This window comes from Rhizopus delemar, genomic scaffold, assembly GCF_000149305.1.
Source record: "Rhizopus delemar RA 99-880 supercont3.12 genomic scaffold, whole genome shotgun sequence".
Taxonomy (NCBI): domain Eukaryota; kingdom Fungi; phylum Mucoromycota; class Mucoromycetes; order Mucorales; family Rhizopodaceae; genus Rhizopus; species Rhizopus delemar.
The window spans coordinates 574,501-593,853 of record NW_027137838.1 but is presented as its reverse complement, the minus strand read 5'-3'; the positions used below and the strand labels follow the sequence as shown (position 1 = coordinate 593,853).

Here is a 19,353-nt window from a genome sequence, read left to right as displayed (position 1 = left end):
ACGAAACAGAACTCGTCGGATTGTTTGTATGCACATAAACCAAAATGAATACACATCACAAAGGCAAAGGATGAAGAAAGATGTAAACAATTTGGCTCAAGGTCATGGCATCCTCATCTATCTAATACTATTTCTTCAAATTTGTCTTCTGCTTACCTTGAGTAATCGCTCGTTCCTATAACCCTTTTTACATGTATATGAACAGCAGCTGTCAAGGTTGATTAAACCAAGTGAGGATCCGTAGATGATAGTGTAAATTTGTTCAATTAATACAAAAGCTGCCTGCCTAAAAAGTTTGAGTCTTTATCATACCTTCTGCTTACAAAGTGAGTAAATATAGTATAAAACGACATGAATCAATATATTGGAGTATTTCAATAAGCTTATATTAGCAAGTGGCACTTTAATGGTACTCAATATGTATCGTTGTATTATACAGTCAATGTACATCAGTCTCTATAATTGCATATATTGAAGAGGCTATGACATGAGTTCAACCAAACCAATTGCATATTTTGCGTTACTTGACCCTTCCATGTCATATCCATTACAGCGTGATCATTAATAAACATCTATCATTATATCAATTCAATTTACACAATATTTTAAGAACTTGAATCCCTTACTCTTGTATAGATATAGGTTCCTACATCAACAAAAAAAATATAAAGATGGTTCATCTACCGACAGTTCATTTTGCATGAATTTTCGTGACTACTTTAGAAAAGTTTTTCTTTTTTCATTCTTTTTCTCTTTTCACAGCAATAGATTTTCAATTCTTATGCTTGATATCATATTAACACGACTAAAAGAGGAAATCGCTATTGATGGCCCTTCAGGTTATTTCTTTTTAGACTTAAAAAAGATAAAAATATTAACAAAAAACGCCATTTAGGAACAAGTATTGACATTGTTTGGGATTATGTACATGAAATATTAATAGACATTGCAAAAAATGCAAATGCAACCTCAACGACACCAACCATTGATGATAGCTACAAGTCATTTATTTGGAAATATATCCGATTGGATCAAGATTTGGGATTTTATGAAAGCATCGATTGTACATCAGAACAACAACAGGAACTAACAGAATCCTCTTCATCAAAAACCAGCAATACTGTACCCAAAAAAGCCAAACGTAAAGCGCCTTCAAAGAGAAAAGCCAAAAAGAAGGCTAAAAAAGCTAAAAAGGCGGATTCAGACGATGATTTTGAAGTATCTGATGAAAGTGAAGAGGAAACAGAAGAGGAGGAGGAGGAGGACGAAGAAGAAGAAGAGGAAGAAAAGGAACCAGAAAAAGCAAAAAAAGCCTCAAAAGCTGGTGATATTTTAAGCATTGTAATTATAAAAGCAAAACCAACTTTTTCTTGTACAACGAATTGACCAGAATCAACAGGATAAAAAAGTGAATTTAAAACTTATAGAAAATGCTAGAGATTTGAGTTACCAAGAGGTTCAAGCATATGGATCTTCTTTATGTATTGTAGCAACCGCTGAACTTCAAGAAAAACAATTATACATTGGTATTCCTGTAAGCAAATAAGTAACATCTTTATGTACTTGAAGTTGCTTATATAATTGACAATAGACTGGAACCACACTATCGCCTAATTTAATTCTTGTTTTGAAACTTATTATTCGGACAAGACACAAGGGATTTTATCAATCAGAAATACCACGAGTCTTTGGAATTGATAATCGCTCAGCTGGTCACTATTCTAAATCACTAGAAGAGAAAGGTGCCATCATTCGAAACCCTATATCGTTAAAGGCCGCACGTACCAACATCTGTATGCATGTGAGATTTGCTTCACAAGGCAAAAGCATGGACATGAGTAAAACTTTCAAGGACGATGATAGGCTATATTATAATGTAAACATCAATAACCAATCCTATTCACAAAAGCAGCTTCTTGATGCAATGATCGAGTTAATTAAAGACGCACCAGGTCAAGCTATTCTTACAAAAGACGTTTTAGAGGCATTGGTAAATGAATGACATAGAATGAAGTATTAGGATTCTTTATTAATTGTTCTTTTGTAAAAGGGATTTAATAGAGAATTGAGAGTAGTACAAAAATGGTTCAATCGTTCATTAGATGCGCTTTGCTTGCAAGGTTACTTTAAAAAGTCTAATGTCAAATTGGGCGATAAAGGTAGATACTTTAGATGTATCCATCTACTAAAATTACCTGAAGGTAAGGTTAACATCTGAATCTACAAAACCAATCGTGAATTTTAATTTGAGTAGATAAGATTCATGTACAAGTTGAAGCTACGACAGAAGATATTGAGTATCCAATCCGCATCAAAAGTACAAGAAAAGATATTCCTATTTTACATGTCTTACATGATTCTACTCTTGAGCAACAATGTTATCAAGTGATAGAAGCATCTGATACACATGGCGTAATAGCTAAAGAAATTGCTTTTGCTTTAAATCTTGATGAGGATCGTATGCTTTACAGGATTTTAGAAAAATTATTAGAAATGAATACAGTCAATAATGGGATGTATAGCATTTGCCGACATTTTGAATTTGAGGGTCGCCAGAGACGATATCGGTACTTTACCTTTAAATCTTATATGAAAGTTTATGAAAAGAAGGATGTCGTCCTTCCTTCTTTACCTGAAATTCCTATGAACAATTTAAAATGCTCAGAAAAAAACTCATTGGTAGCAAATTCACCTAAGAAAACGCCAGTTAGAAGAACTCGCAAAACGACGGCAGATCAACCAAAGAAAAATGTATCTAATATATTACCTGAACCTATACAGGATATGCAGCCAGAGATACAAGCAAATGCGCAGGTAGAGGCACCTATGGCGGTAGATGAGCAGAGCGTTGCACCGACGGAGGTGCCCCAATCAACTCAAGAACAAGATGTAATTCAAGTAGAAGCTATACAAATTGAAACAGTTGCGCAGTTAGCAGATCAACAAGTGAAAGCACCATTGTTTAATAATGTGCCCAAGAAGCGTCGTCAGACAGATATCAAAGACTTTTTTGGTATATCTAAGAGAAAAGAGGAGCAGCCAAAGATCACATCAATCAATCCCCCAGAAAATAAAAAAGCACGAACACAGACAGAAGATAACGCTAGCAGATCACCATCGGAATCTCCTGAAATGCTTTCTCCTGTTATAGTGATACCCAATTCTCCCATCATAAAAAAGACTGCACCTATACCCACCTCAACAAGCACACCTACTCCTATAGACACACCTATTTCTCTAGACACACCTGCTCCTGTAGACACATCTGCTTCTGTAGACGCTTCCACTCCAATCACCACTGAAAATATATACCATCCAGTCTTACAAGTACAGACTTCTCGTGCTCGCAAGAAGAGAACGAAGGTATCGGCAGAGAGCGTAAGCGAAAGCAACTCTTTCAAGACTTTCAATCATTATAATCAAACAAAGAATCGTTATTCGGATCAGCGTGCTGCAGTTATAAAATTATTTTTAGCTGAACAGCCAATGATTGAACTTTCCAAAAAATTTCGGGATCAATATCAGAACAGGCTATATGAAATGTATGGTGCCTCTAACCATACTATCTGTATGAAAACGCTTAGGCGAACGGCCGAAGTTCTTGGAAAGGAAGGTGAACTGCAATATGCCAGTGTGCAATGCGGATTGCTTAATGGCGCTGTTGTTGAGAAAAAAGTGATTGTGCGAAATGATATAGACTTGGAAGGATCCGAGTATAAATCATTTGCAAACCATGTTAAAGGTCGTCACACGATTCAGCGAGTTGGCTATACAACACCTCACTATGAAAAGATTACAATTCCAGTGGAAAGACTGGATCAACGACTTACTCGCATGAGGGCCTCACTGGAAGAACTTGTTGCTTCTGGTGATGTAGTGAAAGCTGCCGCTCTAGAAAAGCAAATTGAACAACTGAGCGCCAACTTTGAAAAATGCAGAACGGAAGAGACCAAAACATTCAATTCTAGTTGGATGATCACTGCTGTTCAGTATGGTTGGATCTTTGCTCGTATGCTTCGTGTAAAGAGATTTCATCAGTTTTTATTCGACCTTTTACATCAACCAAATGATATTAATGGCATCAATAAGGAAGAAATGAGTATTACCTCCATGTGCCTTGTATCAAAAATGACCCTCGAGCTTTTATGCGAAACGATCGGAATAACAAAACCAGACGCAACATTCAAACAATATTTTAAGGACGTAAAGGATTTGTCTATTACACTTGATGAACTACCTGGTACCGTAAGCTCGCATTTATTCTCGGTTCATACTTACTTTAAAAAAAAGTTAAGAAGCTTGTTGCACCATCTTGAATACCTTGGTCTTGTTTCCGCATGCCATATCAACTTGGGTATGCACGATTCTACTGCTCCCACACACTCTACTATTGCTTCACGATATATTTTACATAAACATGTTCAAGTCCGTGATTTTAGGAGAATCAATCCACCCATTTTTCGAGAGTTTGTGCTTGAAACAAAAGCAGATGTGCTGATGTATTGGAACGATCTCGAATATGTATACAGGACTAGACCAGATGTTTCTGATGACCAACTTGCTCCTCCTAGCACCAACGTTATCGAAAAAGAGGTACTTGCGAGCTTAACAAGTTCCAAAGGCTGGTCTTCACCCTCGATCTACAACAAACATCAAAGAAAAATCCTCAATTCTTATGTGGACAAAGTTACTAGCACTACTCCTTTTGATAATGATCGTCTCATTCAGGAAATCGCTGAAGACATAAACAGTACTGCTCCCAAAGTACGTGGATACTACAGAAAAGTACAAGATGCATTAGATTTGCGATTGGAGACCAAGAGAAAGAAGCAAATCCACTCAAAGATTGTACCGCTCAAGCGAAGAGCCAAGGGAAAACCTAGGATAGACATGTACGGTGGACGTCGAGTTGTTCACCTTGACAGCAGAAAGTTGGTTACAAATAGTATAAGAAATCAAAGCTACTTCAAAAAATTAGCCCCTCTCAGTAAAGGTTCAACTAATGGGAATTCAGCCCTTTATATGGATGATTTGTCTGATATTCCTGAATTGACCACTGGCGATGACCTTGCACGATCTAGAACATCCAGTAGGGTTCCATGGACAGCGCAAGATGATGAAATGTTATTATATGCTGGTGCGATCTTGAAGCACCGAGGTAGAAAATCACGTTTTAAATGGGCAGCTATTACTCAAGTCATCAACAGACCTTCAATTAATTGTCAACGAAGATTTGGTACTCTTTCACATAACCCTGTTTTCAATGAACAGTTGGCGGATTTGATAGGAAAATGGGATAAAATTTACAAAGAAGGCATAGTTAACGGATCAATTGAAGACAAAAATCCCTATGATATTGTTAATTTTGATCTATTGGGATATTTAACGTATTTCTTACAAAGATTGAGTCAAAACACAGAGTAAGAGAAAGACGAACGATTTATAAGTCTATCTTTTAGAAATTAACATTCTTTATAATAGTGATGTAGAACCAACCAATCTTCCTAACTCACTAGATGATATGTGTACTCTTTATGATATCATACCAGGAAGCAAATTACACGTTTTTCATTTTGATGATACATTTCACACTGTGAAGACAATGACAGCAAAACTACTTGTGCTTGCAAATCAAACATTTTCTGCTCGCAAATGTAGAGATTTAGAGTTGGACATTCCACCTTCTTTGTTGGCTCAGGAAGAAGATAAGGAAAAAAGACAAAAATGCATCTTTAGATCTGTTGCTTTGGTACATAATATTAGACATCTTCAGCTTTATAAAAACTAACATCTTTAAAATAAATATAGATGAGTTTATTGACTCCTTCAGAAAGGTTCGACCCATTCCATGTGTTTATGATTGTTAAAGGTTTCCCGGAAGACATTGTTAAAGATACTGTTCAAGAACTAGTCAAAGTTGGTACCTTGATCAAGTCACCAAGGAATGATCGTGTTATTCCTGGAACGCGAAACGCACTCTCAGCCAAGTTTATGACACGATTGGCAGGTGCTCTTCCATCCAATTTATTTGACCAAGCAAAAGAATTTGATAAATTCTTAAACCAACAAGACGCAAAGATTGTTTTCCAGAAAGATACCGTGAGCAGTGGTATGATGGCATGTTTACTTGATTTGATGTCACAAGAAAAGGTACTTACAAAAAACCTTGTAAAAAACCACACAACTAAATAGTATTTTTTATATGTAGCTTAAAGTGGATATGGTAAATCGAAATGAAACAATGGAGAAAGCGATAGGAGCGGTTAAACGCGTGAGATTGATAGGTAAGGCGATTTATAATCAATGCTGTCGCTCTCGGTATTTACTTTAAAAATAGATACATCATCTACCATTTTGGACTTTGAAATTGAGAAAGTTGTGAAAGATCAGCCGATGCCGACCGAACTTGCTACTTTACCATGTCAGAATGTGACAATTGAAAAAGTGGAAATTCGTAGATTTGACTCTATGATTGATGCTTTACTATCCACAAAAGATGAATTTAACTACCAACTACTTAAACAGACAGTCGATGCGCTAAAAAAAAGTACAACTCGTGGGCTTCTACTAACACAATTGAGAGAAGAACTTGATGTGAAATACACAGATGAAAACATTCGTTATGCATTACGTGTTCTAGAGGAGCATTCACCCCCACTGGTATGCCGGGTTGGACCTATATCCCTTCGTTATGTACTAGTTCCTTATTTAGATGACTGGGTTATTGATACAGCAGGAGCAGCTTCAAAAGCCAAAAGTGGGGGCTTCAGTGACCACCAAGTGAATGATTTTGTTTCTGATAGGCTAAAGAGAAGTCAATTGGTTGTCCCTAATCTTTGGACTGATGTAAACGGTCTCTTAACACCCCTCCTTCTCAGTATCTTTTTAAGAGCAGTTACAGACCTTGTTATAAAAAGACCAGGCATAACAATATCCTCGATTCAGAGACAGTTCAGTGAAACGTTTACAAGAAAAGAAGTGCATGAAATTCTGGAAATATTGGTTAAACAAGAAACTTTAAAAGAAAGAAAAATATCTGTAGAAAGATATCAAAAACCTACAGTATTTTCCAAGACCCGAACAAGCCGTTCTACTCATGACTTATCTACCATCAGTCCTTTTACTCAATCATGTTATTGGGCTACTAGTAACTATTACAATAAATTACCATAAAGCTATATATTAGTATACAGCATTAACTTATTCAAGTTCAATAAACTTTATTTTTCTTTAACCTCTTCCTTCCTAATGGGATATATAAGTACTAGTATTAAGATGGTGCATTAACTACATGACACCAATGCGTATTTAGATTTTCCTGTATCAGACTTGTTCTAGCTTGAACTAGGAGAATTTTACGGACATTTCAATTCAGAAAGCTGTGTGAGCCTAAATGTATTAAAGATAAGTTTCAGGGATTGAGCTTGATTTGTGGAAGATAGAAATCAAAGGATACACTTGAGTGCATTGTACCCAATTTGATGCTAGTCAGTTTGGGATATCATATTGAAAATTGAATGCTTTCTATTATTGGGTTTTTCTATTGAAATCTGATTTGCTTTGTCTCCTCATGAATGATCCTCTTTATATGTAGTAGATTTAACAGCAAGGCTTTTCTGAAAAGTACCTGGGGAAGTAACGACAAGCTTGATGTCAAAGATAAGAGTAAAGTATGAGTTTATTCCTGACGCTACGAAAATCTCTGAGATAATTCTTCAAGAACCTTTACTTTGAAAGCAGCGAAAAGAGGATGTGGATGATCCCAGAAATGAGAGCGAAGCTGAATAAAAGCAACAACGTTCCTATTTAATCCAAGATTGAAATCTTCTCTAATGCTCACGCTAGTAAGGCTAGCTTAAAGAACAAATGGAACACGTATCGCAACTAAAGCATGTAAATTTTATTCATAACGAAAAGTCTTTTTTAATTTACATTCCTTTATGTCAAAACAATTTTTGGATGTATGCTTCGAGAAACGATTGAATGTTGTTTCTTTTCTTAAAGAGGCAGTGGTCTTGAATAAAGACAATCAAGGCATAAACACGTCTCAATAGCAACTGTTACTTATAAAGATAGTATGCTGACACCTTTCTTACACTTTATCATGTAGCTATATCAATAATTTTAAACATTAGTTTCCCAGATATTTAAAAAGAAAGGATGCAGACATAAAAATGTAACCTATTTTATTTTTAATGAATTTACTTTGCTAGTAGAAGGAAAACTTTCTACAGAAAAAAAAACAAAACAAATAGCATGCTTAACCTTTAAAAAAAAGGATGATTTGTGTTTTCATCTACAAAGCTCTTCTAAGGAGTTTGTCTAGAAAAAGAATTTGCAAAGAGTATTACAAATAAAAACTCATTCTATGAGAAGGATGCGTGTAGTAGAAAGATATATCATTTTCTTCTTTGATTGTTATTGTTGATGTGAAAAGGGATAGGGGGATTGTTGATATAAAGGTGCGGCAACAGGGTGTGGTGCGGTGGAGGATGTATGGGTGGAAGAATAGTAGCCAAACAAGTTGTTTGTGGCTTGTGCAGGTCTAGAAGTATCTAGTATCATTTGACCAAACAGTGCTGAATCATAAAGAAAATCAGAGCTGTCAAAGTCAATTCCATTGTTACTCATATCAAGTGACTGTGGTTGATTATACGCATATGCCTGCATATCGTTTGACATAAAAGTAGTAGGAAAGGGTACCTCAGAGGTTGTGGATGATGCGGTCTGTGAAAAAAGCATGGTGCCTTCAGTGGATGCAGAGGATGACATTATTTCTGGACTACTGTTTGTATTTCTCAGCTGCGTAAATTGGTTGTTGGTATACTCATTTTGTCTTTTGTTTTTCTCTTGATCACGGACATCATACAGTTTGCTGTGAGCTTTTAACATGTCTTGTGTAGCAGCTGCCAATCTGTTCCCCATTTTCCAGTGAGGACATAATAACTGGAAAGGCAGCAAAAAAAAAAAAAAAAAAAAAAAAAGATTACTTTCTATGTAGTTTATCTCTTGCTCCGTCCCGGCCGTCTTACCTTTATCGTGTCATACAGGATGATTAAACCTGTGTTGCTTCGGCTGTAGGAAGCAGAATCTGACGAGAAAGTAGACGTCATCAGGGCAGTTAAGAAAATATAGGCAGCATATCCCATGTAGGGCAGAACGTTACAATCACAAAAATCACGAAGTTTGCTGAAAATGTCCATTGCGATATCTACATGTTCTTTACATAAAACTATACTTTCTTGCATCCTTTCATATGTTCCAAAAGAAAGCTCACAGGCTGACAAGTCACCGTATGCTAAACTTCCTCTGTGTAATGCCAGCATACCAGCACAATAAATAGCATGTGAACAAAGCCAAAAATTCAGATAGTTCTCACTTGCTGCTTTCCTATGCATACTCACATTGGCCGGTGTATATCGATATATCTCAGGCAAGTTAATAGCCCACTGTCTTATTTTTTTGTGAAGGTCCCCATGTTCTTTTATCGGAGGCCAAGTAACAGCAGTGGATTCTGTCTTGACTCTACTCATGTATTTTGAAATTTCACCAAATATTTCGAGAATGCTCAGGTAATAATCAATACTGCCCATAAGAGGATCATCATCAATCAGCACCCTATCCACTGTGTATGCTTGCAGTGAATCACGAATCAGTCTACTTTCCGTTATTGTAGGCATCCGAGCGTCGTAGTCACCAATTTCAAAACCTTGCGGTCGATCGGTGCTTGTGCTTGAAAATCTAAGTTACAGTCGATCAATACAAACAATGCCTTTTTTCTTTAAAAAAAAATTATTACTTGTCTATACAAAAACAACTCCAGAATATACGTCTCCTTAATGCCATACCCAAATAATCAGTGGATCCATCAGGTGCCTTTATTGGTGTTTTTAGTACTTCCTCTTTATTTATACCCAATTCTTGGCAGAGGCGTACAGCAATCCCTCCATAAATCCAAGCTCTAATCATAAAGTTCAATATCGCATAAAGAACCTTCCCCCCCTTTTTTTTTTACTTTGATCCAGATGCGCTTCCATATTCTAAACAAGACATGATTCCCCAAAACTGAATATTTGGTAAGGTGGGTTCAAGTAGTGAGGCATTAATTAATGAATTGGCTTTCAAAGCAAATTTTTCGCTTGCTAAATAAGGAGGATCTGTTTTGATACTTGGATGATCTGAAAACCTGTTTTATACACAAGTCAATTCGTATACACAAACAAGACGATTTCTAATACCTGGCTGCGGTTGCCATGACACTCCACAGCAAAGGTTTTGATACAGTTTTGTCTACAATGGATTGTTTTAGGCGTCCACGATGAACAAAAGGAAATACTGAATTGATGTATCGAAAGAAAAGATCAATCAAGTGTGTCACTATTTCTGGGTCGGGTAAATCATCGTATTCTGTGCTTTGTATTCCTGTTTCAAGAGAATTAGATTTCATGTTAAAAATTGGGTCTCCTCTCCTTTTTATAAACCTTTTTTATCGGGCACGACTAACATTTTCTCAAGTTGAGCCAGCCTATCTTCTAATACTTGAACATATCCTTTGCGAGGTCCTCTTTTCTTGGACTCGGTGTATTCACATTCTAAATTGGATTCTTGACAATGCAAGCAGAAAGGTTTTGTTCCGTCGCATTTGATCTTTTAAGGTGATTAGTAATCAGTCCAGTAGTAAACAACTGCCTACTTTTTTTTTCCTACAAAGGATACAAGCTTGTGTAGCTCTCATTCTCTTTTTATTGACAGTCCTGTTCTCACTATGATATTGTTCCATTCTAATGAAGAGAAAAAAAAAGGAGAAAGGTTTTATCTTTTTTTCTAAAAAAGAAATAAAGCACTCCGACTAGACATGCTAAATCAAACAAGGCAGAATCTTGTGTTCAGATCGTCAAATTAGCCATCTCGATGACCCATAATTTGGCAGGGGACTTATTATCCCTTGATGATGTTTGTATGCATCTGTAGGTAAAGTTTAATTTGGTGCATATCAAAGTGTCTATGCTTTATATCGCTTATAAAATTCAAGTAGAATGAGTATAATTGACTCACTGGTTTTGAAAGATTTATACATTTTTGTATATTTTCTAGAAGAGATGGAAATACGGGATAAGTTTTTACCGTCAATACTGGGTTATTAATGTAGGATTTACAAAATAATACTGCAAGTCATTCTGTAATTTGGATAAAGTAGCATACTGTAAGTTATATGAATCAATTCTAATAGAAAAAGGTACAAGATATCATTGGATTGATGGAATTGTCTTTTGCTTTGTAATTGTTATTTTTGTCACTTTGTTTTTGTATCAATTTATTGTATTTTAATATCACTGTCTTTTTCTAATTATGTAAAGATGGTTTTTGGTAGAAATGCGGATAGACAAAGGCGTTAGCTTCTGGAGTTTTTATTAAAAGTAACATGGCAATGATAGGAGCTTAAATCATACCATTGTCATCTAACCAAGATTTAAATGGAGTTAAGATTGTTTATAGAAGCAGATTGAATAAAACAATTGTAATATATAATCGTCTGTCTTTATTTAATAATATATTATACTTTCCATTTTGTAATGATGGCATTCATAAAATGTACAATATAAATAAAGAATTAAATAATATGGCATCTTATTGTGAATCAAAGCATTCTTTTGTACATAAAGATTTAATATCCACACAAAAAGTATATTATGAAAAGATAAAGAGAATTGCCAAAAGAAAAAGCGTGTTTTTATTGCGTGTCAACTTGATTCAAAAGGTATTGATTTCAAAAAGAAAAAGTTAGTCAACTGATATCTTTCAAAAGCCCCTTTACATGAAGATAAATGTTTCGTAACAAAGAAAACCTTTACAAAAAAAAAGAAAAGGGCTTCAACTTGATCGAAACGAGCATCATCCAATTTGAGCCTGCTTGGAACAAATGAACCACAGTCAAGATAGCATGTATTCTTATCCCACGAATGTAACAGAGTAACCATCATTCATTGTAATATCAAACTCGATTGTATACCCTGGCATGTCCTCTGGTTTTGTCTAAAGAGACTGTGTGTAGACTTGCCTTTATATAAAGCGAATTAAGGTAAAGGACATAAATGAACATGTTTGCAACCATTTGTTTTTTGGTCACAGTCATCTCTAAGCCACTAAAAGGGTGTCTATCATGCCTTGAATATTCTAGGTAGAGCCATTCCTCAATCAGTGGGTGGCAAACATAATTTAAGGAAACATGGCGAATAAGCTGAGATCAATGAACATAAAACATTCATGTCAATTGCTCTACCGCTGTTTTAAGCAATTGGAAAAGAAGCAAAGTGTGGATTTATTACAATCAATCGTTGTACAGCTTTAGTCACTGCCAAGATACGCGTAAGTTAATAGTGAAACATGACCGCTATTGATACAGTTTCATATTATTCATGAATACAGTCATAACTTGGCAAGCAATAAATAAACTTTTGGAATGAAAAGCATTGCGATTACAAAGTACTTGAACCATATAACGCGTGAATGGTTTACTTTTTTTTTTCCTTACTATTTCTATCAAAGCCTTGGATGTTTCCTTTCCTTTTTTAGAATCTTTACCGACACGGTAAAATGAAAGAGGATGATTAGATGTTGGTATTTTGGGTCGAGATCGATGATATAATTAAATGAATCAGAACAATGATTGGTCTGCATTCTATTTTGTTTTGAATCCTTCTTGCCATGTGGTATGATCGGTCACTAAAGCTCATAGTCGAATCGGATGCAGAATTAAATTAAATCCGGTTTATTCTTTCAAAATGTCAGCAAAATGTTTCAATTTACTTTTTCTGTGATTCAACTTTTTTTTATTACATTTATTTACTAACTTGACCCTATTCTGTCATATGAAACATAAAGGTCTCAAAATGATCTGTGGTATATTCGATTGAATTCAAAATAAATGGAATCATTAGCTTTCAAACTTCAATACATCTTGGTTTACGGCAAAGGAAAGAACAATTGAGTTTTTTTTTCCCTTCTTTTTTTCCACCAATGCCAACCTTTGCTGGTAAACGGGAAAATTGATCTTGCGCCTGAATTGGGTAATTGACAAATTTGGTGAAAAACGAATTATGCCCTAGTTAGAAAAAAGCTGTCACTGCAATAAATCGAATGATTTCAAAGAACTTAGTCATCACAATAAGCTCTAAAACACACCGTATCCTACCTATCCTAAACTGATTTTCCAAAGGATGCTATCGATCTCATCTGTCTTGAATCCACTGCAGACAACAAACAATCACTGGGGCTGTGTATTCATATTTGTAGATCAATCTTGAATACAGGGGGCGGGTCATCTGCATTCAAACGAGATCGCTTTATTACAAGCCTTAAGTTTATAAAGCATGAAAATGGAATGTATTTAACCATCGGACGCATCTTGATTAGTTTTTCCGTTATCCTGTCTGTTCTGAAAGTTGCTACTTGCCAAATGACCTTGCTTTTTCTTTTGGTTGTTGGTGATGATTGAAAGAAAGAATTAACGGTGATGAAGTGAGTGGTTTATAAAAGTGAATGGTTTGGAGATACATGTTTTGACTGGACATGTACACATGTCTAATATCATAGTTTGGTAACAGCCCAAAAAGGGACATAAGGGTCCATAAGGTGGGGAACTTGTTTTCATCTTCACTAAACCAAAGCCAAGTGGGTTCTGATTTTTATCTTTTTTATAGTCTCGTCTCTTCTTTTTTTTTTTTTTTGAGCTTATGCTCATTATTTCGTCATTAAAAGATTACTTTTACATTTGTGCTACGCGTCTAAAAGTGATGCGTTTGTTTTACAGTGGCTAATAAAAGAACTTGAAGGGATGACTTGATAACAACAGGATTCAATCGTTTTTTGTATTCAATGCAAAAAATAAAAAGATAAACAGCCGAGGAAAAGAATCAGTTTAGATAAAGTTTAATTTGTGAAAGATAGAGTCAAGATAGATTGGATGCCATGTTTGACAAATGTTGGCTCGTGTGCTCTTGAGTGCATCATTCTGTAGAATAGCACTTTTCTTAGTGAGCGGACATTTTGCAGGGCTCTTTTTTTTTTCTTCTTCAAATGCCGATTGAAGGGATTCTTTTCTGAAACGGAGGCGTGTCACTGAATGAAATCGCGGAATTTGGAGACGTATTTTAAGCGATAACAAGATATACATTTGCTTAGTAAACTCGGAAAAAGAAGGTTGCAGCCGGTTTTGGAGTGGTGTTGTATTACCAACTTGTGTTACACACAGAAAGAACGCGCAAGGATAATGACTTTCAATGTGTCCTGTGCATTACATCTTGTTGAGCGACCCCTGCTTTTTATTTTAAAATCAAATTGTTAATTAATAATGAACATGTTTTAACTCAAAATTAATTGAAAAAGTAAAAGTGAATGGGATAAGGGGAATAGGGCGAATGTAGGAGATTGTCAAAAGAGGAAGGAAAAATAAATATTCCGTGCAGTGAAAAACGACACTTTCCATTTTAAGTCAATTTATTATGAAGCATTGCCACACGTGAGGTCAAGTGTTTTTGGATAAACTAGGATAATCAGCAGAACATCATCCAGCAGGTTACTCAAATTGATTCAGAATTGAATGTTTTGAAGGGCACCTTGTGATGAATAGGAGAATCAATGGATTTAAATCTTAGTCTTCATGTTTCTAAAATACTCTTAATCATTTAATTAAAAAATGGAGTCTGAAGTTTAAAACGGGAATGAAGAGGAGAGAGAGGACAAAGGGACTAAAAAAAAATTGAAATGAACACAATGTCATGATTACAAAAGATAATGATTTATTGTAGTATTTTTCATGTTGTCATTTTTGCTTTAAAAATAAAAAAATGACACCAGAATCAAACTGTTCAATATCTTCAGCTATTTTGGGGAGACGTATTTACGTAATCTATATTTATAATAACCAAGTTACACACATTCTGATGGCTTTGTTTGGCCATCATTTTGAATCAAAAAATAAAAATAAAAACCAAACAGAGGACTCTATTTTTATTTTGTTTTCTTCTTTTAATAATTTTTTTTTATTTAATACAATCAATGGGTAAATCAAACCAAGAATTAAAATATAAAAGACTTAAGGTGGGTCACGCTTGTTATGTCTGTCGAAGTAAAAAAATAAAGGTAATTCACTGGCTTGTCTCAATCTTTTGTTCATTCCTTCTTTAATCTATAGTGTGATGGACTCAGGCCTTGTATGCAGGTAATAGCAACATATTTTATATGAAAGCTTTATCTAACTATTTAATCATTAGTGTAAAGGTATGGAAAAGCTGAGCATTGTTTTTCTTGGTAAAAAAAAACAAAACTAACATCAATCTTATAGCTCGCGGTAGAAACTGTATATCATCGAAAACAGAATCCTTGTCTAAAGATTCATCAGAAACCAGTAAAGATCATCTCGAGAATAACAACAACAACAGCAGCTGCTGCAGTAGTAGTAGTTGTAGCGAATCAGACGATGACTCCATTCTCTTTTCAAGGCCAAGAAAATCTTTTGTAAATAACTCAGAAAGTACCCTTCCATTTTGTGAATCCTGGACTAGTCATGTTGTTACGTCAATAGCAACAAGCGTAAAAGAAAAAAAGGAGCTCCCTGCCGAAGTTTGCTCTAAATTCCCTATGTTTGGTAACTTTGTTCGTTGGACGGCTGAGCCTCCTTTGCCAACACATTATTCTCACCCAATCGAGATGCCTGCGGCTGACGTACAGATGCACATGATCGACCTATTCTTTCAAACATATTATGCAACCATGCCTCTTATTCCTAAAGCATTGTTCTATGAACAACTTCACGTCAAGGGACCATTAATAACTCCTCTGCTGTTGAATGCCATCTATTGCACCGTCAGTGGATTCACAACTCAAACTGATGTTCCAAAACCAAGTGTCTTTTTTAATCGTGCCAAAAAGCTAGTAGATGACTTTCTTGACACGCCCCGGGTGAGTACTGTGATCGCCCTCTGTCTTTTGTCCTTATATGAACCAAGCCCTACCAGAGGAAAGACATCTGCAGGTACTCAGCATTGTAGAGCATGGATTTATGGTGGCATGGCCTTTCGTATGTGTCTTGAACTTGGACTGAATATAGATAATCCAGAGACAAGAAAAATGCTAGGTCCTCAAGATATCGAACTTCGTCGGAGAGCCTTTTGGACTTGCTACGTTTTTGATAAGCTTCAAAGTCGTGAATGGGAAAGAACTTGGATCTTGCCATCTTCATTAGCTAATGTCTCTTTACCCACCGCTCTGTCTACCGATGATGCAAACGAAAGGCAGATTTTAGCGGCTTTTGCTCAAACTATAAAACTCCTTGTGATTGCTGAAGAGGGTCTTCAGATTCGCTCACTCTTTGCTATTAATGGCAGAAATGATACAACGGTCGTTCACAATCAACTTGAACTGCATTATTCAAGGATCTTGAATTGGAAGCAAGAATTATTAAATGATACCACTTTTGATTCTTACAGACTCCTTAAAAACACCGCAACTGAACCTTACTTGGTCTACAATCATCTCATCTATTATTTCATGCTGATAGAAACGTTGATCTTGTTACCACAAACTGCAGAGAGAATATCCAAACAACGTGGCTATGCAGCGGAGCTTATAAAACACGCTGATATTATTTGCCACCAGCCTTCCAAAACTGTTCCGTATGAGATGATTGCTCATACTGTTGGTACTGCGCTTCGGGCACATCAAGATGATGATAGTAAAAAGACACTGATGCCATCCGAATTGATTGGTAAATGCCTCAAGATATTTTCTACCATACAACAACGTGCTTCAATCCCAAAATTTTCTGAAATTGTCCGACATGTACACAGTTTATATCAACATGCAAGAAAGACTCAGCAAACAGACCTTGCCGAGAAACGATCAAAAGGGCCAGAACAGGATCAAATGGACCCCATCTACTCTTTCTCACCCTCTCTGGAAGAAAAAGGCCAGCAAGAGAATCTAGCTCAGCACTCAATTGAAAACGATTTTCTTTCCACCAAAGAATATTCTTGTCATACAAACAACAATGGACTGCGTGTCCAAACTGAAATGCAGTATCAAAAGCAACCATGGCAAGATATGGTAGATAAGCACGAAATAACGACTCCTTCAACGCCGGAAGACCCACTACAGCAGTTTAGTAATTCGCCCGTTACCGATCCAATTGAGCTGACGTGGTCATTACCTTATTTATCTCAGTCGGCTTTTTCTCCAGATGTAAATACCTTAACCTGCCAAGAGCAGCCCTATCTGACTCAATTCTCAAATCTAAGCCCCTCCAGTTATTTGGCTTCACCTTATGCTCATCCCACTCCTTACATGAATGAATCATATCATTATCTTGATACTGAATACATAGATCATTTTTCCACCCTGTCAAGCATTCCAACAACAGCTCAGCAATTGTATTATATAAACTAAAAACAATCCCCCCCCCTTGACACACACATACAATCCCTCCTACATATTTATTTATACACCTCACTCAGGGTGTCATCTACATTATTTTTATGTGCTTTTTTCTAAATTCACCTGTCTCATAATAAAGTAAATCATCAAATCAAACAAAACGCCTCTTTTTTTTTTTTTTTTTTTTTTACCAGCACCCAACACTCTTATTTGCATTTTCCTCGTTATAAAGCGGGTAAACCCCACAAGCATCGGAAAAGGCAAGTTTCACATTTCTTGTCTTTCGCTTGTGTTCAGAAATGTTCAGCCAAATGCAATAGTTTGCTCAGCAACCCTATACTATCATACACGTATAGACATCGGCCTCGCTCATAAAAGAATACGATTGAATGACTTTGAAATAGAACAGTATACCTATGTGAACCCATCTCTATCGTTCCTGCAACAAGAAAAAAGAAATGACCGATTTCATTATTAAAGTTTTTATGAAACATTTCTCCCAGGTACCTTTTTGTTGTTGAATAAACTGGTTTTTAAAACATCTTCTTCATCCTCTCTGGTTAAATACTATTCTTTATTTACTTCACTGGTTTCACGCTTTGAGAAGCCTGCTCCCCCTTTTTTTTTTTTTTTTTTTTTTTTTTTTTTCTCAGTATTATCATAAATACATAAAGATTTTCTAAAACCTTGTTTAAAATTCATTGATGGTAAAATTCAATTGTGGTTTAAATGCATTTTTTTTAATAAAGTATGAAATCAACGGACGATTTAATTAATGCGTGGGTTCGATAGTTCCATAAAATAAACTTAAACTTTAGCTTGGCTTTTTTATTATCAATAAACAACAATAATAATAAATTGTGTTCATAACAAGAGTACGTTTGAAATACTCTTGGTAATCAAAGATCTGCTAGTGATTATATGCTTATATTAAAGCCTTTGTCCAGATGCAGAAGATAGCAAGGAGTTTGAATCATAGTTTACATTATTCATAAAATCAACACTTTATTAATTCAGGACGATAAAATGTGCAACTGTCAATAATAGATGGACGATGCTTTGGATGGTTCTATATGGCCATCACCAAAGGTAATTCGTGATCCACCTCCAATCGTACTTGCTAAGGGTTCAAAATGCGTTTGCTGCAAGACCATCGTACTTTCTCCTTCACCTTTTTCTGCAATCACCCTCAGGTCCCCGTGGATGAGTCCTGCTATTAAATCTCGAAGTTTATGTAGACCCATTTGGAAGAAGAAGATGATGATTATGATGAGTGAGATAGCCACATACCATATAGCTGCACTTGGTCCTACTGACCAGTCGAGAAAAGAATAAACCCACCATTGTTCACTAGTAATGAACTTTAGATTCCTATTCTTTTTATATACTGAGAGCTTACACTGCAAAAATTATAAATGTCAAAAACATGTAGAAGACTACTGTTCCATATACTAGTATAACCATATTTTTATGCACTTTCATTCTATTAAAGGTCACTTCAATCACTAGTATAAATAAAGTGACAGTATGTAAAGATATGCTTATCCAAAAATCAACTGGGCTTAGGTGTGCTATCATGAAATAGGTTAAATAATAAAATACGCTTTTATAAATCAGTTTTAATACCATTGAATAGACGCTCTTGAGCCAATAAAGCCCAAAACACCACAGGAGTTTGAATGCTAAGAAAAAAAAAAATCAGAGAGAGAAAAAAAAAGAAAATATTTTTTGATTACTTGAAAACGATAACAGTATGGTACAAGTAAACATAAAGATAGTTGAGTACAGGAGATTGATCAAGAAATGAGCTTGGACGTTGAGAAGATGATGACGTTAACCATAGATACTTTGCGTGATGATAAGTAGTTGTCTGATACATATGATGTTAATAGACATCCTTTTTAATATAATCCTGACTTTAAT

At 35.6% G+C, this 19,353-nt stretch overlaps 4 protein-coding genes across 4 annotated transcripts; 3 read left to right on the top strand and 1 right to left on the bottom strand.

Moving 5' to 3' along the window:
- Positions 1 to 781: 781 nt before the first annotated feature.
- Positions 782 to 7,173, top strand: RO3G_13505 (uncharacterized protein; the record flags this gene model as incomplete). Its single annotated transcript, XM_067668089.1, has 10 exons — positions 782 to 839; positions 944 to 1,324; positions 1,491 to 1,534; positions 1,592 to 1,990; positions 2,051 to 2,201; positions 2,255 to 5,420; positions 5,482 to 5,749; positions 5,809 to 6,150; positions 6,209 to 6,284; positions 6,338 to 7,173. 10 exons carry the CDS (start codon positions 782 to 784, stop codon positions 7,171 to 7,173), a joined length of 5,721 nt encoding a protein of 1,906 aa, XP_067524190.1.
- Positions 7,174 to 8,418: 1,245 nt separating this feature from the next.
- Positions 8,419 to 10,447, bottom strand: RO3G_13504 (uncharacterized protein; the record flags this gene model as incomplete). The annotated part of the gene is made up of 5 exons (XM_067668088.1): positions 8,419 to 8,946; positions 9,033 to 9,741; positions 9,800 to 9,961; positions 10,016 to 10,186; positions 10,239 to 10,447. The coding sequence occupies 5 exons, from the start codon at positions 10,445 to 10,447 to the stop codon at positions 8,419 to 8,421; spliced, it is 1,779 nt and encodes a 592-aa protein (XP_067524189.1).
- Positions 10,448 to 15,115: 4,668 nt separating this feature from the next.
- RO3G_13503 (uncharacterized protein) lies at positions 15,116 to 17,437 on the top strand (the record flags this gene model as incomplete). Its single annotated transcript, XM_067668087.1, has 5 exons — positions 15,116 to 15,127; positions 15,194 to 15,220; positions 15,273 to 15,309; positions 15,377 to 17,238; positions 17,381 to 17,437. The coding sequence occupies 5 exons, from the start codon at positions 15,116 to 15,118 to the stop codon at positions 17,435 to 17,437; spliced, it is 1,995 nt and encodes a 664-aa protein (XP_067524188.1).
- Positions 17,438 to 18,477: 1,040 nt separating this feature from the next.
- Positions 18,478 to 18,765, top strand: RO3G_13502 (uncharacterized protein; the record flags this gene model as incomplete). Its single annotated transcript, XM_067668086.1, has 1 exon — positions 18,478 to 18,765. One exon carries the CDS (start codon positions 18,478 to 18,480, stop codon positions 18,763 to 18,765), a length of 288 nt encoding a protein of 95 aa, XP_067524187.1.
- Positions 18,766 to 19,353: the final 588 nt, after the last annotated feature.